Here is a 21,668-nt window from a genome sequence, read left to right as displayed (position 1 = left end):
GTGTTTACAAAATTACTAAGTTACAAATTGTGCTGAGGTATCCATTTTGCCATGAAGGCCTAATGAGTGGTTTAACATTTTAAGTTTTTTAAGTGCTCTGGAATTAGAGCACCAGGTACAACAGCTAACGAGGAACGTAGGAGTTACTGTTTGCTACGCAATACCACAGCACTCTGTGCGTGATAAAATAAGGGGTAACGAGATTTTTCCATCATCCAGGATCATCCCCCATGTCTTTGTTGTTATATAAACCAAATATATAAACCAAACCTTTATTGTGCTGTAAAATTGTGATTGACAGAAGAATTATTAAATAATTGGGGATCTCTGGAGGGCACAGGGCCGTCTTAGATGAGGTTTCTCAGGGCCTTGTCCCACCATTATCCCCAAAGACAGGGAAGCCGCAGCCTGGCTGGGCAGCCTGTTCCTGTGCTTGATTACCCTCGCCTCGAAGTCGGTAAAGTAACGAGCACTGTAATTAGTTACTATTTTCATAGCTTTTCAGTACTATTGAGCACACGCGCATGAGGCCGCGGGGGGTGCTGGACAGCTGCCGATGGCCAGCTGACCTCACCTTTGATCCCCCCCCAGCATCTCCCCGCTGTATGGGGCCTACCCCCCGCTCACGCCAATTAAATCAGGAGGGCCGAATTATCACGGTTGTATTTCGGAGGCAGTCACAAGCACCACCCTCGCACGCCCGTCTTCCACCTCAGGATGCCCTCAGTTTAGCAAAGTGACTTTTACGGTTGATTTGCCGGGCAGCGCGAGGTGCCGCGTTAAACGGCTGCCCCACGCCAGGCCTCCTTTCCACTGTACCTTTTAACGCCTACGTATTTCTGGTGGACAACCCGCACCTCCCTTAAAGCCATGATCTGATTACACCGAGTGCCGTTAGGGCAGCCCTTGATCCCTCGCTCGCTACCGCAGCTCGTAATCGCCGGCCCGGCCTCCGCCGCAGCGGCCGTTAACCGCCGCCGGCACGGGGCGCGCGCGGGCGGCGCTGGGCCCACGTGAGGCGCGCGCGCGTCCCCCCCCCCCCCCGCCCCGTGACGCCGGTTGCTACAGCGACGGGCGGGCGCGCCAGCCAACCGCCACCGACCCCTCCCGCGGCGGCCCCCGGCCATGGCGGCAGAGGAGGAGGGCGACGTGGAGTGGGTGGTGGACACCATCGCCGGGTTCCTGCGGGGGCCCGCCTGGTCCATCCCCATCCTGGAGTTCATGGAGCAGAAGTGCGAGGGTGAGCGGCGGGGCCGGGGCGGCCTCCCCTCGGCCCCGCGGCGGAGGGGGGGGGGGCGCGCGGGTCCCCCAAGCCCACCCCCGCTCCTCAGCCACCGGCGGGGGCCCCGTCCCCCTTCCCGGGGCTGCCGCCCGGCCGCGGGGACGGGACGGGGACGGCGGCCTCGGCACGGGCACACGCGGGGGGCCGAGAGGCTGCGGGGCGCCGGGAGGCTCCCGAGGCGGGGGGATACGCCAGGCCCCGGCCCCTCACCGCCGCCGCAGGTACCGGTCAGGGCTCTCCCAGCGCGGCGGCGGCACCAGCCCCTGTGGTTTTGTGCGGGCAGCGAGCGTTCGGCACATCAGGCCGGTGTTCGTGGCGGTCGCCGCTGGCGCCGTTCGAGAGCGTTCCCCCTGAAGGCTCGCCAGGCTTCGCATAGCCATAGTCTGCGCTTTCCCACCGTTTTTAGGACGGGGGTGCCTCGCCCTCGGGAAGTCGGCCTCCCCTGAGCAAGCCGTTTTTCAAGGTGTGGCCATTTGCGTTCGTTAGCTCGCACAGGGGATTATGGCATGAGCTTACAGTATGACACCTAAACGAGTTCTTCGTTCTGCTGCACGTAATGCCCTGATGTGGCTAGAAGGCAGTTGGAGGTCTTTAATACTTTTCCGTAGTGAGATGTTTTTCCTTAGGAAACTGGACAGTCCAATTAAAATAGCTGTCTGGCCAGTGGGACGAACGAGTGGAAGGCCCAAAGTTAAATTCCTGCAATTCTGTGAATGGTGGCAGTTAAGAGATGAGAAACCCTAAGTTAGTACCTCTCAAAAAATGATAGTCGGCACTAAAAAGTCAACGGTTATCAGTTACGTTTTGTAGGCTGTCCTGTACAAGAGTTTAGCTCGGAAGCAACTCTAGTTAAACTTCCTTTTCTTCCTCAAGAAAGAGCTGAGGGAATCATGGAATAATTTGGGGAACACCCTGGGTAAACTGGAAGTATAGGCAGTGAGAGGGGGGACTGGGATAGACCTGTAGCGCTATGTAAAGGTGCCTGAGGAGACCCATGTAGGTGTACGTATCTAGTGAGGAAAGGAGGACACGGACTTTCTGCAGTATAGATTTGGCTAAATTAGTTCTGCTGCTTACAGAACAAATTTTCTGCTGCCAGAGAACACCTGGATCCTTATGGTAGCAAAATAATTACAATTTGGGCAGGTCTGAAAGCATTGCCTAAGTCCTTTAGAAGAAAGGAGGCTTTCTTTTGTGATTATTGGGGAAAAAAAGCATGTTTGAGAACATGATGGCCTGTGATCCTACCCAGCCTGCAGACATTCACACATGAGTATTAAAGCATGTTGCCGTAGACTAATTTAGGATTACTTTCTGTGACTACTATGAATGAAATCTGTTCCTTTAGTATCACGTGACAGGATGTAGGCTTCACTAGTAATTTTAACTTTAAAATACTGAAGTCATGAAACTAAGGCTTCCAAACACATTTTATTTCTAAAGACTTACTAACATGAAGCTCAAAGTAGAATGTTTCTTACTATTAATGTATTCTACCTGCTTGCGCTTACTCCTTCCTCCCCCCCCATCCTGCTGTGGGCTCTGGAACAGCTTCTGTAATGGTTGGCCTCAGCGGGGCCGGACGTGTCTTTTGTTGTGCAGTCGTTCTTGTTAGGGCTCATTAAGAATTCTTATTTCATGTTCAGTGAAACAGATGCACCTCTGATTCAGATCACAGCTTCTAAACAAGTTGCTTCTCAGTTATCCTGAATGGTTTCTGTCCTTCCCAAGCTTTGCATGAGGCAAGATCATCGTGAGTACGTACGCCTTTCCCTAGTATGCTGGGAAATGAGAAAGTAAAGCTGCTAGACTCTTTACAGCTAGAAAGCAATAGAGAAATCTAGGCTAGAAGTTTTCCCTTGGAAAGTCTGCCTAAAATTGAGGTTGGTCAAGCACTTTGATTATCATGCAAAGGGTCTAGGTTTAGGAATCAGAGGGAATTGATTATCCTTCTCTGGAGCAATGATCTCTCTTCAGAAGGTTGAGGGGAATTTACTGGCAGTAAGAAGATTTATGGAACCTCTGTAAATTTCCATGTAGTGTGAGGCAGGCTTATATAACGGCCGCTTCCTGCCAGTTTGCTTCTACATAAGAAATTCGAGGAGCAAAGCAGAGAAATCACTCGCAGTAAATGATCTTCCAAGGTATCATTTGTGCTACAGAGTGCTGTTGGACAACTCTCAGAAGCTATTGAGAAAAAAGAAAAGGCTAAAGAAGTGTTACTGCAATGCTAGGGTTGCTAAGAAGTACAGTTAAAGAAACTTGAAGTTTTAGTTGCAGATACCTGTGCTATTTGCTTTTCCTTTCTATAAATGTACTGTGCTGATTCCATTGCTGTTTTATTTACTGAGATATTTTGTCAGGACAGAATTCTTTTCATTCTCCAAACATTTAGTCTTTGGGCTGAACAAGCAAATTAGCAACATTCTAATTAACTGACAATAATTTGTGATTCCTCAAAAACAGAATTTGAGTTTTGGTAATTGATATGTAAGGAATTTATTTTGGAACTGTAGTTACTTAGGCCAAGTCCTTGCACTTCAACTTATAAAAGATCCTCATGGTTTCTATCTGTTGATAATTGTTTGCTTTCTCTCTCCCCTCTTTCTGGGGACTTGATTAATTTCTCCTGGCTTCATTAATTTCCTTTTATGCGGCTGTGAAACTGAAGTTAAATCCGTGGGTATGTATTTAAGGCGAGAGGGCTTTTCAGTTTTATTCAGATGTTCCAAGGTATTAACTGAAACCTCATTTGGACATAGATAAGCTTGATAATAGTTCTGGGCACCAGAAGATAAAGACAAGGTACAAAAGGAATAAACAGATATTGTTGCCTGTGACTCCCTTCCCTGCCAGCACAGAGCTGCCTCACCAGTCAGTGAGAACTGGGGGAGAAAGAGAAGAGTTCCCTCAGGTTTGCTTACCGGCTCTTGTCTGCGAGGTCAAATGAGTCAGTGGCTCAGTCTGGCAGGGAGAACTCAAATTTAACGCTCATCCCGTTTGAGGGGTCCTAGCAAAGATTTTCAGTTTTAACAGGAAAATGATGAGTTTGTCTCCCAGGATGTCTGGGTCCCCTGGCTTATCTTGATACGGTGGTTCTTCTGATCTTCGTTCCTGTCAGGCGACCAAAGACTCTGTGCCAAAATCTTAAAGAAAATAATGACTACGTGATTGAGGAGCCCTGACTCAAGAAAATCCAAGGTCTCTATTCAAAGTACTCCTTAATGCCACTTAACTCAGAGGAGATGCTGACTGCAGCTTGCTTTACTTGGTGCTTCATCCTCTTTTTGTTCAGAGCCTGAAAACAGAGAGCAGTTTGCACAGGCTTTCCACTCTGCTTTCCATGTTGTCCTGCAGCTGTGGGAGGAGGAGGAGGAGGAGGAGGAGGACTTGGAAGAATCCCCCTGGCAGTGTGAGGCTAGCTGTTGGCACGGACACTGACTGAGGAGTGACATCCCTGTGTCACCCCTCCTTCGGGTGCCCAGGGCAGGAAGGAACAGTAGGAGGTAGAAGGGAACAGAGAAGCTAAGACAAAGGTTGGGGTCTGCAAGAGCTGTAAGGGGATCCCCCAGAGGGGAGGAGATGCAGAAGACAATAGAGGCAGTTAAGTGGCTTCACCCTCTTGGGTATGGTAATATGGTGGTTGCCATAGGAGCTGAATTTTTTTAGAGTAAGATTTATAGTACTTTTTCTACTGTGTGAATTTATTCCTAGATATTTTTAAAGCTTTTTTTTTTTTTTTAAATCCCTTCATTAAAAAAATTTCCCTTGTGCAAAAATGAAACAAAAGCAAACGTTGGTTTTTCAGATTGTCATTTAAAAAGCAAGTTTCCCTTGCTTATTTAGAGGGCCTGAACTGTTTGATTAGATTTCTATCATTGCATTGCTGTAAGTTGTTAGACAGTGATGCAAGTACTTTCTGTTTTAGGAACAGCCATCTTGCATCACACCGTATCAAGGTTCAGAGCGACATTGCCTCAGGGCTGTCACAGCTGGGAAATGATGCTTTCTAAAAGTCACTCTAAATTTGTGTGAAAGTTACACTAATTCTATGCGCATCGGTACCATCTTCTGTCAGCGATGTCATGTATATATGAAGAATAAATCACGCTCGTTCACCAATTTAAGCAGAATTCCCATTCTTCAAATGACTTCAAAGCACGCACATGGGAAGTGACTTGGCCAACATATAGTGGCTAATGTTGAAGGGGATTGAGGAAGTCTTATTTCTAAGCCTCTGCTTTAATTGCTAGGTTTTACATTACCTCTGTTCATTGCTGACATGATAAAAATGTAAATTAAAAAAACTCAAACCCTAGTTTTCAGTTTCTCTCATTTTCAGCTTCTTCCATCTATTCTGCAGTGTAGAGATCATTAGCTTGATATTTCCAGTCAACAGTTCTTAATATGAACTTATATGAATATGATTAATATAGCCTATATTATACAGATGCCCATTTTGTCTAAATCAGGATAGATGTAATTAAAAAATAACTTACCTGCAGCAGATTTCCTCTTTGGGGTTATCTGTTTTTATGCAGGCAGGATCTCATTTTCCTTCATTGCCTTGGCTTCTCGCTAAATGAATGGCATTTTAAAAATACTGGTTTAAGTCATTAATACATCCTCCATGTAAATCCATGGAGAGAGAGAGGAATGTCCTGCTTTATGTATGTCATCTGCCATCTTAGAAAAACCTTACACAAGTTCATGGTAGTTCTTACATTGTCTTACTTTTTAGTGCACGTATCTGCTGAATCCTCAACTTGCTTAGAAATCTGCTTCTATTATGAAGATATGTTTTCCCGGTATTATATTATGAAATTTAATTACATTAAATACCAAAAGTATGTGCTTAGCCTGAATGTGTGGAAAAAGACATTATTATTATCAATCATGGCCTCTATTTTCATATGATTGAATATATTACCTTGTAAAGGTTAATCTTTCTCTTTAAGGCATAAGTTAATTTGTGGTGTTTACACTAACTCCAAAATGTGTGTGTGGTTCCCCCCCCCGCCCCCTCCAGTTTTTGATGATGAAGAAGAAAGCAAGTTGTCTTATACAGAAATTTATCAGGAGTACCAAGCTCTGGTGAGTGTTATTCACTATTTGTGGTAGATTTCTAAGAAATATAATTTAAAATGTTAAAGTAGTATTTAGATGACTGTGTTATCATTGATATTGCCTGTTATAAGTGTTGTTTAGAAATCCTTTGAGTCATAGTTGTCATATGCATTTTTGTGCTTAAACACCAGATACGTAGAAAAACTAACAGTCACATCTCTTATGCTGTCTTACATTTTTTTCATTAAAATTAATATATCTGCTAGCTAAAATGCTGTACTTAGAAGCTTGATAATGTTCGTATTTTCTGTCAAGTTAAAATGCCAAACAGCACGATGTCTGAGAACGTGTATAACTTGTATTTTGTTCACTAATAAGTCTGGTAAATCTTTTGAATTAACTTTCAATTATCAGGAAAAACTACAGGGGATTTTTGGAGCATGCTTAAAATACCTATAAACCAACGCATGCAGATTTCTAAATTTTTTTTTTTTTTTTTGGTAACAAGGCTTGATAATACTTGATGTTAAAAAGCATCAACTGAATAAATACAGACCAACATCCATTTTTGCTCTGACCCTGAAGGGTTTCAGGCACACAGGCTGGCAAAAAGCCTTTTACCTACAGGGCAAAAAATGATGAGGAATACTACCCAGCAGTCTGAGGAAAAGGTAGAGAAGTGAGATTCTTGGAAATTGGAGAAGCTAAATTAAGAAGTAATCAAATTTGGCAATAAAAATGCTTATTTTGAACAGTTCATGAAAGTAAATAAAGCCTGACCCATCAGAAAAATCAGTTATACTACTGCAGTGCTTTTCCTTTGAGTTTAAAAAAATACAATGTCAGCAGAAAAGAACTTAAAATTATGAAAAAATTTCATATGATTCTTAGGGAAAAACCTCTTAGAAAGTAAGGCTTATACTTTCTTACAGGTTGAAAAATTATTAGAAGACTATCTTAAAGAAGTTGGAATTAATGAAGAGAAATTTCAAGAAGCTTTTTCATCTCCTCTTGCAAAGACACATACTTCACAGGTAAGTTTTCCTTTGTTTAGGAATACGTAGATTTAATTTTTAGCTTTATCTTTTCACTAATATAGCAGGGTGGAGATGAAACCTTGAAAAGTTTTCTTGTTAGAACTGTAATTTTCTAAAACATAAGGTGTTTGTTTATATTGCGAACTTTGACCAGAAAAATGTGTGTCTTGAAAATAACGACAGATGTTTGTGTGGTGTCAGATACCTTTTGAGATTCATCTTCTATGCTTTGTATTTTCTAAAACAAACCTCTAAGCTTAGGATGTTTCTGCCACCTTTATTTGCATATTTGTCAGCTTTATGTTGGTCTTCAGTCCGTTTACAATAGCAAACTTAAAGATTAAAACAATAGACATATTCCATAAAAGAAAAGATGTTTTCCTCTGATTTTATAATAAACCAGTAAAATCTGTAAGACAAACATTGGCCTTGAGAAGACAAGGCGTGGTTAGGCAGCCCTTCACCTGCTCAAAGATATCTTTCAGAATTGTCTCGGGTATATTGGGCAGAGCAGCGGGAGCTTCTGCTGCCAGTTTAAATTGGGCTTTGTTGACCTATCTCCTCCTAGATGTTCTTCAGAGTGCACATTCCTCACTCAAGCTTACGCATTTGTTCAGGAACTCGAATGAATTGCAGTTGCAAACTTACACTGGGAAACCCTCCAGGTTTTGTGATAGTATTATTGTGATAGACGTGTTGATCTAAAGGCATAAACCATCAAATTCTTTTCTTGATTACTAGCTCAACTTGTATGGCTGGAAAAATAGACAGGAGAATTAAATATAATTATTAAAAACATGCTCCACAGAATTTAAATCTTAATATGATTTCAAGCAGACCGAGATGGTAATGATTTCTCTAGGGTTTTTAATTTTGTGCATACCTTCCCTCCCACAGGCCATTTTGCAAACAGTGTTGGCAGCAGAAGATTTTAGACTATTTAAAAAAATGATGGTACAGAAAAATATTGAAATGCAATTGCAAGCTCTTAGAATCATTAAAGAAAGAAATGGTAAGAAGTGGTAAATGTGGGGTTTCACTTCTCTTCAGCTTTTTAGCGTTCTTTTGATGACTACGTAATCCATTCATAAATGAGTATCGAATACTGGTTCCATTCCAGTTCAAGTTAATGGAAAACATTCAGTTGATTTTACTGGGACTAGGATTTCAATACTTAGTCCTTGGCTTGTATTCTCAGTGACAGCTGTCTATATTCCTTTTTAAATTAACAGATCTTTCAGTTCTGTTTGTCTAAATTTTTCTGTGAAACTTGACTTGGTTTTTTGTTAAAGAATTTTGGTGATAATTTTGAGCGTTAAAGCAATTATATCAGTTCATCAACAATGACAATATTGATTGAATTATGCTACTTGCATAGCAATGATGCTGTACTATCTGCTGTGCTTACTTTGCCATTCACACTGTACAGTTACATATGAAAACTCCATATAGAAAGCAGAAGTTAGGGCCTTTATCACGCTAATACATGCGTGCTTTTAAAGAAGAGAGAATAATTTACACCCAACTTTGCTGCTCTCTTAATGTTTCTGAAAGGCTTTTCATCTACCCACTCCTTTCTTCCATGCCTTTAGTTTTATCATTTTGTTTTGCCTTCTTACTGCATGCATGTTTTTTCAGAGAATAGTTTTTAAATTTCAAATTTCATATAACAGCTAAATTGGAAAATGGTTCAGTTAGCCATGGCTGAATTGCAGTCTATAGGAAATGCCATATAATGGTCAATGCAGGCTATGGCTTATGCTTTGCCCTTAGATGTCAACACTTTCATAGTTCAGAAACCTTTGCCTTTTTGCTACTAGCAACTTGATGCCCAGGATCTAGAATCTTTCTGGAGACAGTTACAGAGGGGAAGAATTAGATGGGTGTTTGGGGTTTTGTTTGTTTGTTTGTTTTTCCTCCTCTCTGCCTGAAGAATGATGCCAAATGGAGCACAAAATAATTTTCTTTAGAGTAACGCATAAATTTTGTCATCGTTTTTTGTAGGTGTGTTGCCCGACTGTTTGACAGAGGGTTCTGATGTATTCAGTGAAATTGAACAAGAAGAAATGAAAATACTGAGGGAGGTTCTAAGGTAAAAAATGAATCAGTCCTACTTCGTACATTATTTTAAAATAAAAAATAAAGGTATGTAGGACCTAATTCTTCCAGCCTTTTCCAGGAAACTGCCTTCATCTTACAGATGACAGGAATGTTCTTGTCAAAATCCTACCTAAGAGAAAATGAATGGTGCTAGACAGTGGGTGCGATCAGGAATATTTAAAGACTGAGAGATAACTGCTCCGCCACGATGAACTGTCTTGGTGATGCATGGAATGATGTGGAACTTTAAGAGCCCCATCATTTCCATTCTCCCCTGAATCTCCAGGTAGACCTAAAGTTAGACCTGGGTTAGATGTCTCTGGTTAATAGGAGCACACTAGCTCTAATCCACTCAGGGAACACCCTAAACCTTAAAGCCTTGGAAAGGCAAATTCTGCTTTTGCAGTAGGCTTTATTCCTTTCTACAGCTTCCTCCTTAGTTGCGTTCAATGACTGTTGCTATGATCTAAGATGATGTGTGGGGACTGATACAACTTCTGTAGATACTCCTCCGCTCCCAGTTCACGTATATATAAACATAATCTTAAACAAATAATAGCAGATTAATCCATTCACATTGTATTAAATTATGCTATTTTCCCTCTGTATTCTGGAAATACTTTCCTTCCTGTCTTTAAACGAGCAAATGAAACAAGGGATAGATAAGCCCTGGAAATTCTTACACGATTATTTTTGCACAGGAAAAAATAGATTGAGGACAGTGGGTTCTGTGTGTTTATCATAATTATTTATTTCTATTAAGAGTGCATTTTCATTTAAGTCATGGAAGTATTTTGGATACTAACAAATTCATGTTATCTTGTAATGGTTTCGATAGCCCTCAAATATTTAAGCAATGCTAAATTTACCTAAAAGTCACTAATACTAAAGAAGTTTTGAGTATTTACTTGTGTTTTGTGCTACAGAAAATCTAAGGAAGAATATGAAATAGAGCAAGAAAGAAAGAGGACTGAAGAAGTGAGTATCTTACCTTTCCAGATGAGTTATGTTGATGATTAAGAAATACTCTGATATTCCTGTCCTGGGTGTCGACTGTATCACTTTAAGGCAATGTGTACCATCCTAAGCAAACAAAAGGTCTGTCAGGAAGGTCTTACTGACACTTCTTTTTGAAAGGTCTGTTCTGTTGTTTACGTTTTTCTTGATGGTATCATTGACGCTAGTGCTATACATGATACCATTAACCATCAGCCATCTGGTAGAGCTCATGCGATAAGCTCTTCAGTATCTGAATTCTAAAATCCTGGTAACGGATGTCAACCTTTCAAATCCAGAGAACATTTGAATTACTAACATTGTCAAGATCAAAGAGACTTCAAAGTATAAGCTTCTTAGAGATTACAGCATTCATAATCCTTCAGGAATTTTAAGGATCACTTCATAGACACTATAGTTATTCATTAAGTCTGCACAATACTGCCTGAACCTAATCACTAGGAACCAGAAATCCTCTCCAAGTTAGACCATCACTTGGTCTCTGTCCTGGTTCCGGCTGGGATAGAGTTCATTTTCTTCCTAGTAGCTGGTACAGCGCTGTGTTTTGGATTTAGTACCAGAATAATGTTGATAACACACCGATGTTTTAGTTGTTGCTGAGCAGTGCTTACACTAGTCAAGGACTTCCCAGCTCCTCATGCTCTGCCAGCGAGAAGCTGGGGGGGGGGCACAGCCAGGACAGCTGACCCAAACTGGCCAAAGGGCTATTCCATACCATGGGACGTCATGCTCAGTATATAAACTGGGGGGAGTTGGCTGGGGGGCGGCGACCGCTGCTCGGGAACTGGCTGGGCATCGGTCGGCGGGTGGTGAGCAATTGCATTGTGCATCACTTGTTTTGTATGTTCTTTAATCATTATTACTACTATTATTTTCCCTTCCTTTTCTGTCCTATTAAACTGTCTTTACCTCAACCCACGAATTTTACTTTTTTCCCCCGATTCTTTCCCCCATCCCACTGTGTGGGGGGGCAGTGAGCGGACGGCTGTGTGGTGTTCAGCTGCCTGCCGGGTTAAACCACAACAGTTCTCTTGGTGCCCAGCGTGGGGCACAAAGGGTTGAGATAAGGACAGACCTGACCAGAGCGCGTCAAGGCAAATTTGTTACAAGCATTCATTACCTTGGTTTAACAGTCGCTGGTCGCAATGTTGACGGATTTGCTCTCAAAGTTGTGGTGCTTGCTCTCAGAGTTGTGTTCTGTAACACCTTGCGTGCTGTACATGTTCCCTGTCGTGCTGTTTATCACCGCTGGGAGCTGGATCAAGGGTATCATTTTGCTGCGCTGTGTAACACTGGTTTATGAGATGATAAAATTATTGGTTGCGAGACTAACCTGGTATTTGTACTCGGCGTTGCCGTCATCTCTGTACCTTGGGAGCCACCTTTTGGAAACTATTAATAATTACACTCTTTACCTTTTCTCCTTGGGGAACCAATCTATGGGGGAGGCAGGGGGACACTTTCCCCCACTCCTTTACCTTCCCTTTCTCCTTCAGGCTAGTTACAACAGCTCTTGAGAATTTTGAATATCTTTGGGATGTTCAAACCAGCATGGTCCTGTTGCTATGTCTCCTGAATGTGGTTCAGGTCTTGTTTAAGGTTAAACAATTATTTATGAATACCATCCAGAGATGTACCCCCACGACAGGCACCATGGCTACTCCAACCCCGGCAGGCAGCTGGGCAGGGCAGGGCAACTGAATGTCAGCGGGGACTGGCTAAATTGCCAATCGTTCAGCAACTGAGAAACAAATTGAAATTGGAACCAACTACAGTGGAATCGTGGGAATAAACCTCCCCTTCAGTGGGAAAACATATAAAAATAGCTGGAATTGTAGGCTGTTTCAAGAATCGCTCTTCTATTCTTTTCTGTCATTAGGAAATTGAGCATACTAAATTTGAAAAGAGAAAGCACTGTTTCTTCAGCCTGAACTGACAAAGGAAACCACCTGGACACCCAGTGTAGCTACTACAAAGGTCAACACTTATTGCCAATCCTACTCCCCAGTTCAGCCCCACGCTAGGTGCAGACGATAGCTATGCTATTGAATGCAAGTCCTAAACGGGTTGGGATAGTCTACCAAATTAAACCTCTCTCCCAGCGTCCGACGCTGTAGAAAAGTGGTGACAAAACTCTTCTTTCCCATATTACAATGATAGATTCCAGGAAATGAGTCACCTGTTGTGGATTTCTTACAAAAAAACCTGGAAACTGAAGCTTTGGCTCATTTTAAGAATTCAAGTTGTATTAAGATGCAGGTTTATCCAAATCTTTATAGACCAGCCAAGAATATCAATATTCTTGATAAACAAGCCAGATTACAGAGGCCCCAGTCAAGTTCACCTGGACAGAGAAGGTGATAGTTATTGTTCAATAATACGTTTTTGTTAGAGAATGTTTTAATACAAAATAATTTAATATTTTGATGAATGCTGGGGAGTTCTGACACGAATTAGACAGTTGATGAACAGCGTAGACACTCTCTGGGCAAATCCCTGCTGGCTGTACTATTTTGAGAGGTGGGTTGCATTGTCAAGATTTCCCAGACAAGTGTAGAAGTGGAACAATAGCGTTGGAGATTATCCAGACCTGTTGTTTCCATTCAGCTGATTATTTCTCTGTTTCTGTGGTAACTTCAGTATGTGTTCCTGGTTCCCTTACTGTATTGTATTTTTCTGGTGGACAGAGGTCTGCTTGAAAGTCACAGGCAAAGCGTGGCAAAAACCCCTCTACGTTATCTATTTGTAGCTGGGAAACAACATGCCAATTTACCTAATATTCTAAATTCTGATTGTTGGTTTTGAACTAAAATAAAAAATGCTGACTTAGGACTATAAGCCAGTAAGAACCTTCCTATTAGTAAAACAAAATAAGTAGTTTGCTTTTGTTCACTTTGACAATGCAGTATGTAGTGTAAACAACACAATTTTAACTGAAAGTTCTTTTGAGAGCTTGCTTTGTGTTGACAGTTTAATGCCTGAAGTACAGTGCCAGGAAACGTAATGCTTGGTTTTGTTTGTTTGTTTTTTTAATTTAAGGCACGTGATAAACATAAATCACCAGATGTTACCTACAGTTTTCCAGGAGATTCGAGAGAAGCTGTAAAAGTTAAGGAATCCACTGAGGGAGCTGATGATTCTGAAGAAACTCCAAAATTTCCACTAGGTAATTTTCTGGGAAAGTGCAATGCTGAGTGTGCAATGTGATACTATTTTCAAATTATGGAAGAGTCCACTCATATCAAGATTTTAAGAACTCGGCTGGGTAAGGCTGCGAGTAAACCATCCTAGCTTTGAAGTTAGCCCTGCTGTGAGTGGGGTATTTGCACTAGGTGGCCTGCAGAAATGCCTTCCAACCTGAGCTGTTTCATTATGCAGTGATGTTATAAGTTATCTCCAACGGGAGGAGAAATACAGGAGTCTAACGGCAGTTTTCATCTTTCAATTTACTGCGCTTCTGCCGCCATTACTGTTAAGAACAGTATGTTCCCTGTAAGCAACTATGAATCATTTACTTTAAAAGTTATGCTTTCTCTCCCTGTGTGGCCATTATAGATTTAATTCATAATTGTACAACATTTCTTGATAGCAATCAAATGTTTCTGAGGGAACCAACCTTAAACTGTTAAGATTCATTCAAGCCGAATTGTCAGACCGCCAAACTGAATCTTTTTGCCTTTGGTTCAGATTTTTGTTACTCATTTTAACTTTTTCAATTTTACATTTTTGTTTTTGAGTGGGATTGTGACACTTACCAACTTACAATACCAAGGAGAGCTCTTTTAAGTAGTCTCGAGCTTTACCCAAGTTATGTAGTGCAAATTGTCTGAATTGTTTTGTAGACGGTTATTTACTGGAGAGCGTGACCAAGCCAGTGCTCTCACAGGGAGGAGAAAAAAAGGAATCACTGGTTGTGATGGAGGTGCTCTCGGTATGTTTGTCTTGCAGCTAAAGCACAAGGGTGCTGACCTGTTCAGGAACACAGGAAGATTCTTAGGTGATACGAAGCATGTATATGTGTGTATGTGTGTATACATGCACACACGCACATAGGTAGGTATTTACGTATACACACATATCTATGTATATAGGATATACATAGGTGATCTTCAAAAACAGGTTGCATCTCAGTGGGATTTGCTCTCTTAGGAGTTTGTGAAAAATTTGTAACTTAATATTCTAAGGTCACTTCCAAGAATATAATTCCAACTTTGGGAAATAATAGTCTGCGCTGTCTTCAGTTACATTTTTCCTGTGTCTAGTACTTGTTCTTTGTATGCATTCACGCTGAAAGTTTTCGTATCACAGACACTTGAGCTGGATACTTTTAGCCTTGGTAGTACCTTTGGGGCGTACTTGCTCCTTGCTTTTTCATTTGATGGCCATTAACAGATGAAGTGGTTGTAGGACCCCCTGTTCTTTTAAAATGAGTTAGTGTCTTTCACATTAGGAAACAAAGAATAAATTGTATCACTGACCTTTTAAATATCTTTTTTTTTTTTTCCCCCTTTTATCCCTTCTGTCCTTGTGCTGAGGTTTTGTTACATTTGTTCGAACTCTTCTCTCCCTTCCACCCTCAGAAGTATGCGGGTATACTTGCTTTCTTCTCTTCTCCCAGCCTGCTTTTACTCCTCTTCTTTTTGCACAGTTGTGCCACCTTGCAATGCCGCTAAAGACACACTAAACTGTGTCTACCCTGCAGTGGCTGTTTTCCTGTTTCAGGAGGAAGGCACATTCCTAGCAAATATTCTGTCTGCAAGACTTAATCCTGTGCTTGAGAGACAGGAGATCTGGGAGCTCAGGAGTCAAGACTTCTCGGCACTGAGTGCAGCCCTTCTTCTGTGCTGTCCAAGTGCCTGCTCAGCTGGTGCTGAGCATTCCCATGCTCTTTAAATGCCAAAGAAGAGACAGGTCTACAAAACGTTTAGCTCCTTGGAAATCTTCATCCTTGTGGAACTGGCATCTTGTGGCAGCATAGCTGTCCAGAGAGGCTACTGAGAAAGTTTGTCACAGTTTATCCTCCGGTATCACCTTTTCAAAAAGTGGTTTTGGGTGGTGGCAAAAATCAAGGAGAATCTGTACTGGGAATCATCTTCCTCCAGACCCCTTTCTCACACAGAACTGAGGACTGGCCTCCAGACCAGCCTGTTGTTGCCTGCTTCCAAAACACGGGCTCCCAACTCAAGGTTCATCTCTGATAATGGGATCATATCCTCTGCTTGACTTGCTTCCTCTTGGTGCCAGATACGACTCTGGGAAGGGAAACAGCAAGAACTTTTCACTAACAGTCCGTGAGTGACCCTTAAGTGGCATAAGAGCTGCTCTTCTCTCACCTCGGTTGGTCCCTGACCCCCACAGCCCACCAGACCTGTGCTCAGATCCCGGCTCCATGTTCTCACTCATAGGGTTGCGTTACTGAGGAACAGGACAGCTTGCGTGTCTCAACCCGAGCATGGGGACAAATCCCATACCTAGGGAGTATCGGCTGCCTTGGCAACATGGCCCTTGCACGAACCCAGTTCTCGGAGTTGGGAAAAGGAAGAACTTTCTTTCCTTCGTTTTTCATTCCCTCCAGTCTGGCATACATTTCTCTTGCCTCAGATACACAGTGGATTTATTATCTTTTGCTATTTCCCCTTCACCTTGAGACCCAAGATTTCAGTTTGTAGACCCCTTAAAGTTTTCCACTGTATAATGAATTCAAATTTAATGGTCGTTGCCTTAATTTTCTTAATTTCACATTGGTGAGCCCCTTACATATGTACATATGTAAGTTTACAGAATAAGCTTGCAAAATCATTCCTCCTGTACTTTGACCGCCCACCTTGTTGCGGTACGGAGAGATCAGAAGGGGGAATTTCATAGTAAAGGTCATGCTCAACATCTTGGAGTGCAAGTGACCTTTCCAGCATTCTTGGAGAACGCTTCCCTTTCCGGATGCCTGCAGGGCAGCTACTTCAAAAGTTGCTCTCGTGTTTGCACCGAGCTGTGTGCATGGCGCGGATAAGAAGGACGCGGCATCTGCTGGAGTGGTCCCGGTTGCTTGTATTTTGAGAAAATTCTGAAGTAATCGTCCACATGGAAAAGAACGTTGCTTAGTCGCCCACAGTGTGAGTGTACATATAGGCAAGTTCTCGGAGGAGAAAAACGGTTACGTACCAGTAACTGTAATTCTTTGAGCTGCGTTGTCTATTTGTACGTTCACTATCCACCCTCCTTCCCTTCTCTTCTCAGTATCTTTTCAGGTTCATGGGTTAAGTGACACTGAGGGTCCTATGATCACATCTGCAGGTACTGCTAAGACACAAACATCTCCAGCTCGAGTGTTTGTGGTACGGACAGCAACAGTGTAAATTTACATACACCCAACACGTTTCAAAGAACTGCTTTCTGGTAATTAGCTTTCCTTAATCATCGTCTTGGTGATGGGGGTAGGTATTTGGCATGCAGCGTGTGTTTTTTGCTCCCCCCCGCCCGCCACCTTTTAATAGGACAGCTATAGCCTGAGGATTTTTTCCAGCAGTTTTAACTCTGACCTCTCACAGTGCCTCTAAGAACTTTTATCCATCACAGAAAGACATTCTTTGGAGCGTCAAGACTTCCAGCAGTCATATTTCAGGGAAATGCAAATTCTTCAGCTTGACCTTTGTTTTACATTTCTGTCCTGGTTTGTTTTCCATACTTTGAATAACATTTCCTCTCCCTTGCTTTTCTCCCTACCTTTTCACAATTACGTGTCTTGGAATTTTCTGTACTAAAGAAAGCAGCAATGTTGAAGAGCTAAACGTATATTACTTGCTCTAACTTCAAGAAACCATTGAGTGGTGTTCACCCTGCGCTGGCTTCGGTGGAGCTAGCTTTGCCATCTGTCCGGTAGAGACCAAGGAGAGTACTCATACCTTAATAGTCATGCAAGTTATTTCTCAGCATTACAGCAAAAATCCATAGTCCAGCACTGTAGAATTATACTCAGCTACATTCAGTTCCGTGTATCAACTTGGATATTATGGATAGACTCAAACCGACCGAACACAGTAAAATCTGTATTTCACTACCTGTATTTTCAGGCATATTATAAAACAGTCAAAAGCCTCTTCAGTTTTAATAAATGTATAGTAGGAGCAGCAACTTACCTTACTCGGGAGTAGTTGTAGGTCAAGTCGAGTCTTAGTAAAGTTCTGCAAACATACCCTGCTCTGCAGTCCGGTGACTGGAGGGGCTTTGCCTCCGACGTCGGTAGCCGTGATGCCACCTCAGACACCATGGAGTTCAGCGGGATGCAAGGCAAAACTAACCTTGGTACCTGCGGAGATAGGAAAGGCGCAGCTGGAATCAGTACAGGGTTCCTTTTCTTTGTCAGCACAGGCGGCATTTGTCCAAGAAAAAAGCAAGAGGTGAACAGGGTATCGTGCAGGACTGACCTTGCACAAGGTGAAGGACTTGATAGGAAGACACCAGAAGTTGCCCGGGCCTTGTTTGCGCTATGGCTGCCCGGAGCTCCCCTGGCACCCAGCAGCCAGCCCCTCTGGGGCTCTGAGCCCCGCCAGGGTCAGAGGCCTGCTGGGTTCCCACGGTGTCCTCACGCTGGGGCAGAGCTGGTTCTGGGGAGGGGTAACTGAGCTGTGTCGGTGTAATGCTTTGCACCTCTTGAGCTTCGCTTCACTTCCCCCCCCCGTACAAGTTCACTTAAATACGGTGTTTTCCGACCCTTTTCTCTGAAGCTGAAAGCTGAACCAGTACACTTGTACTTAGAGTTGGCTAAAGTGCACCTAATCAGGTGCCGATTACCGGCTCGCCTTGCCAAGATGGAAATTGAAGGTACAATCTCGGTATGAACTGACTGTTGGAACACTGAATATGAAGTCACGTTCCAAGCATTTGACAGTTTATAATTCATTGCACGAGAGGTACTTATGATGTAAAGCATTATTTAATTGCTTTCATAGTGCAAATACAACATCTATGTTTTTTGAAAAAAAGTTTTATTAATAAGAAGGGGAGAAATGTGATTTTTTTTTTTTTATGTTTTCCGTTTCTTCAGAAGAGACATCTGGATATTGGAAGAAACACCGATTTATTTTTTATTTTATTTTATATATTTCTATTCTTTCTAATTGTTTTCTGTGTAAAATTGCTGCTTAGAGGAATCTCGGAAATCTGCGAGGGAAGACTTAAAACCGGTACGGCCATTACAAAAAGGAACGGAAAGCTTACCTCGGCCGTCTTGTACCAAAGGGAAAGACGACAGTAAGAAAAGGTCAGCTGGAAAATGTTCAGAAAACGCAGTGCAAAAAGCTGGGATGAAAGGACCTGTAAGTTTTTAAAACAAACAAGAAAAACCCCCAAACTTAAAACTAGAATGCAAAAAGACAGGATTATATTTAGGATATGTTATTTAAGACAGTATTACATTTAAATACATATTTTCTATTATTGTAATCAGGTGGTTTTGGTTTGGGCTTTTTTTTTTGTTTAAACCAGCGTGCAAACACTGTTTTATGGTTTTTGCTGGTTTAATTTGCATAAAGTTCAGATCATCGTTCCAGTTTTAAAATAGAATTCAGTATTCAGCCTTTGTCCTGTGATGATTTCTTAATAGACAGCTCTGGCTTGAAACTTCAACTTGGATTTTTTTTCAGCTAGTAATTTTGGAGGCAAATATGATGTAAATGCTTTTCTCTCACAAATACGTAACAAGCATACCAAAAATTAATTTCAAAATCTATTTAAAAAAAAAAAAATCCAGAATTTATCAGAACTTGAAGAACAGCAGCTGAAGCAACGAGAGGACTACCTAAAGAAAAAACGAGATATGCTGATGGCTACGAAGAAGGAGTCAAGAAATAACGTACTGTTACCGACGAACACTGACCAGAAAGAAGAGGAACCATCTCCTGCAGAGGTGAGGGACTCAAACGTTCTAATCATCCTGACCGCTTTGTAAAAGCACAGATGATTTCAGTGAAGATGTAAATGTTGCTGCTGAATAGTGTAGCAGGATAAAAGCAACAAGTGGGGGAAGTAGAGAGGACGTATTTTCAAGTTACCGTTTTTGCAGAAGCTTATGGGCTAGAAGTTTCAGTGAGGAAGTTAGCATTGTTTTGCTTCAGTATCATCAGATCCTCATGGTAAATTTGAGTTTAAGAACGGCTAGAACGCTGGTTTTCTCCTAATTGTGACCTACTGTTTGGGCTGCCTTACATCCCTGGGATTCCCCCCCCTGCCCCCAGCTGAAATGGGAAAAACATTTTTCTTTTGCAAAGTCTTATTTTACAGAGGTACCAAACGCGCTCTGTTCTTTCGATCTCTTTGGAGAGTTTTGTGCCCATTTCAAATGAAGAAATCCTTGATTTCTATCCATCAGCCGCTGGAGTAGAAGCGACACGCTGATGATACAGTTTAGAAAGACAAGGCGCTCTGAAGGCTGGGTGCTGCTCTCCTCTATCCAGTTGCCTCCAGTAGAAAAAAAACAAGTCTGTGGGAGGGTTGGGAGCACAGGACAGAACAAGAACGGTGCGATATCGGAAGAGGTACAACTGGCAGGCAGCCCATTCTTCAAGGTCTTTTTTTGTCCGAAGGCTGTTCTCCGTCCCGAGACATTGAGTGCAGTTACGTAGTGAATTAACCGATACAGTCCTGGACTTAAAACAAGCGGTAAAAATCACAAAAATCCTCGCACCGTGGGGATGACAGAAAATCTGCTTTGGGGGAAAAAAGTAGTACATCTTATCAGGGAAAGAAAGTACGGACATAAAACCCCCAGAATCCTATGACAGGATAAAGCCCTACCACTCTAGAGGTCTTTATCAGAAAAAAGCCCCCATTTTTTCTTGTTAATCGTTGTTATGGTTAGTGTGACTTCATGCGTTTACCACAAATAGGTCTGATCTACATTCATATGAAAAGAAATGCTTGAAAACACCCAACACAAATGAGGAAACTAGTAGAAGACCTTAAAACCCACGCAAAACAATGGGGTAACACGTTAAAAAAAAAAAAAAAAAATCACTACTCTCTTTTACAGAGCATCTGCTTAAAACCAGAGACCTTCTGTTGCCTCAGGTATTTCTCAGAGTTGCTGAGCATTTTATTACGCTCAGAACGTGCCCAAAATACTGTTGACTGGGGAACTTCCAGCACCACAAAGCAGCGCCAGTTGAATTTGAGGTTAGTCCTCTCAAAACGATCGGCGCAGTGCCGTGGTAAAAAGGCAGACTGACGTAAAGAGCCAGTCGTCCACGTCCTGGGATCCGCTTCTCAAGAAATGGAATAAGAGGTTTTTTTGGGGTTGTTTTTTTTTTTTTCCAATCATTCTGGATGGCCAGCGAGTTTGAAGGACTGCTGCTGCTGCCGCGGGTTGGCAAGTGGTTACTTGGCCGCTCCTGTTAGAGAAACTGTGTGTCAGGTACCTGATCGGGCTCACGCGTCTGGGTAGCGTTCAGCGTCAGAAGTCAGGGTCCCGACAGGAAAGCCACGCAGTTTACTGCAGTGTTTTTTCACTTTGTTTTTAGGAAATGTCAGAAGAGAAGCAAAGATTACTACAGAAGAGGAAGATGCTTGCAGAAAAACTGAAAGAGGAAGTTATTAATAAGCGGTAATTTTAAGAGGCTCATTGCAGAACCCAAAAGTATGTTTTTAGAATAAATTATATAAATAATAATTGAATGGATTAGTTTTCCAATACTACGCTTAGTTTTATAGAACTTTCAGACAAGCAACTCGGTACTTTATATATAAATATTTAAAACTACACTGATCGACACTACACACGCTTATTTTCCAGAATGCTGGAAACTTGCCGACTTTCACTGGACTGTGTTCATGGCGAGGCCATGTAACAGCACTGCAGCATACAGATGTTTTGAACTACTGGCCTCAACCACTTGGCGTCACGTAGAACAAAAGCAGATATGGCGACCTGTTAAAATAATTCCTTTGTGAACAGTCCTGAATGAGTTAGAAATTTTAACTTTTTTATTTTTAAAATTAGAGACCTTTGTTCCTTTTATCAGAACATTATAAATAAACTACTATTTTTCAGCTGTGCAATGTAATAAAGCCTAATTTCACACGGAAGTGCAACTCTGACCATCTTATTTTCAAGAAGGATAACGTAGCTGGGAGTCGAGACTTTCACCTATTAACTCTGGATTACATCGTTTTAC

General features: G+C 42.1%; 1 protein-coding gene across 1 annotated transcript; it reads left to right on the top strand.

The window, feature by feature from the left end:
- Positions 1 to 1,087: 1,087 nt before the first annotated feature.
- On the top strand, positions 1,088 to 21,585 carry CFAP36 (cilia and flagella associated protein 36). Its single transcript, XM_076335183.1, has 10 exons — positions 1,088 to 1,240; positions 6,312 to 6,376; positions 7,282 to 7,383; positions 8,284 to 8,398; positions 9,391 to 9,478; positions 10,413 to 10,464; positions 13,543 to 13,669; positions 18,646 to 18,815; positions 19,250 to 19,405; positions 21,015 to 21,585. The coding sequence occupies exons 1-10, from the start codon at positions 1,126 to 1,128 to the stop codon at positions 21,099 to 21,101; spliced, it is 1,077 nt and encodes a 358-aa protein (XP_076191298.1). The 5' UTR covers positions 1,088 to 1,125; the 3' UTR covers positions 21,102 to 21,585.
- The last annotated feature ends 83 nt before the right edge of the window (positions 21,586 to 21,668 follow it).

This window comes from Aptenodytes patagonicus, chromosome 3 (genome assembly GCF_965638725.1).
Source record: "Aptenodytes patagonicus chromosome 3, bAptPat1.pri.cur, whole genome shotgun sequence".
Taxonomy (NCBI): Eukaryota; Metazoa; Chordata; class Aves; order Sphenisciformes; family Spheniscidae; genus Aptenodytes; species Aptenodytes patagonicus.
Note: the sequence above shows the minus strand (reverse complement) of the source record. Positions and strands in the feature narration are given on the sequence as shown.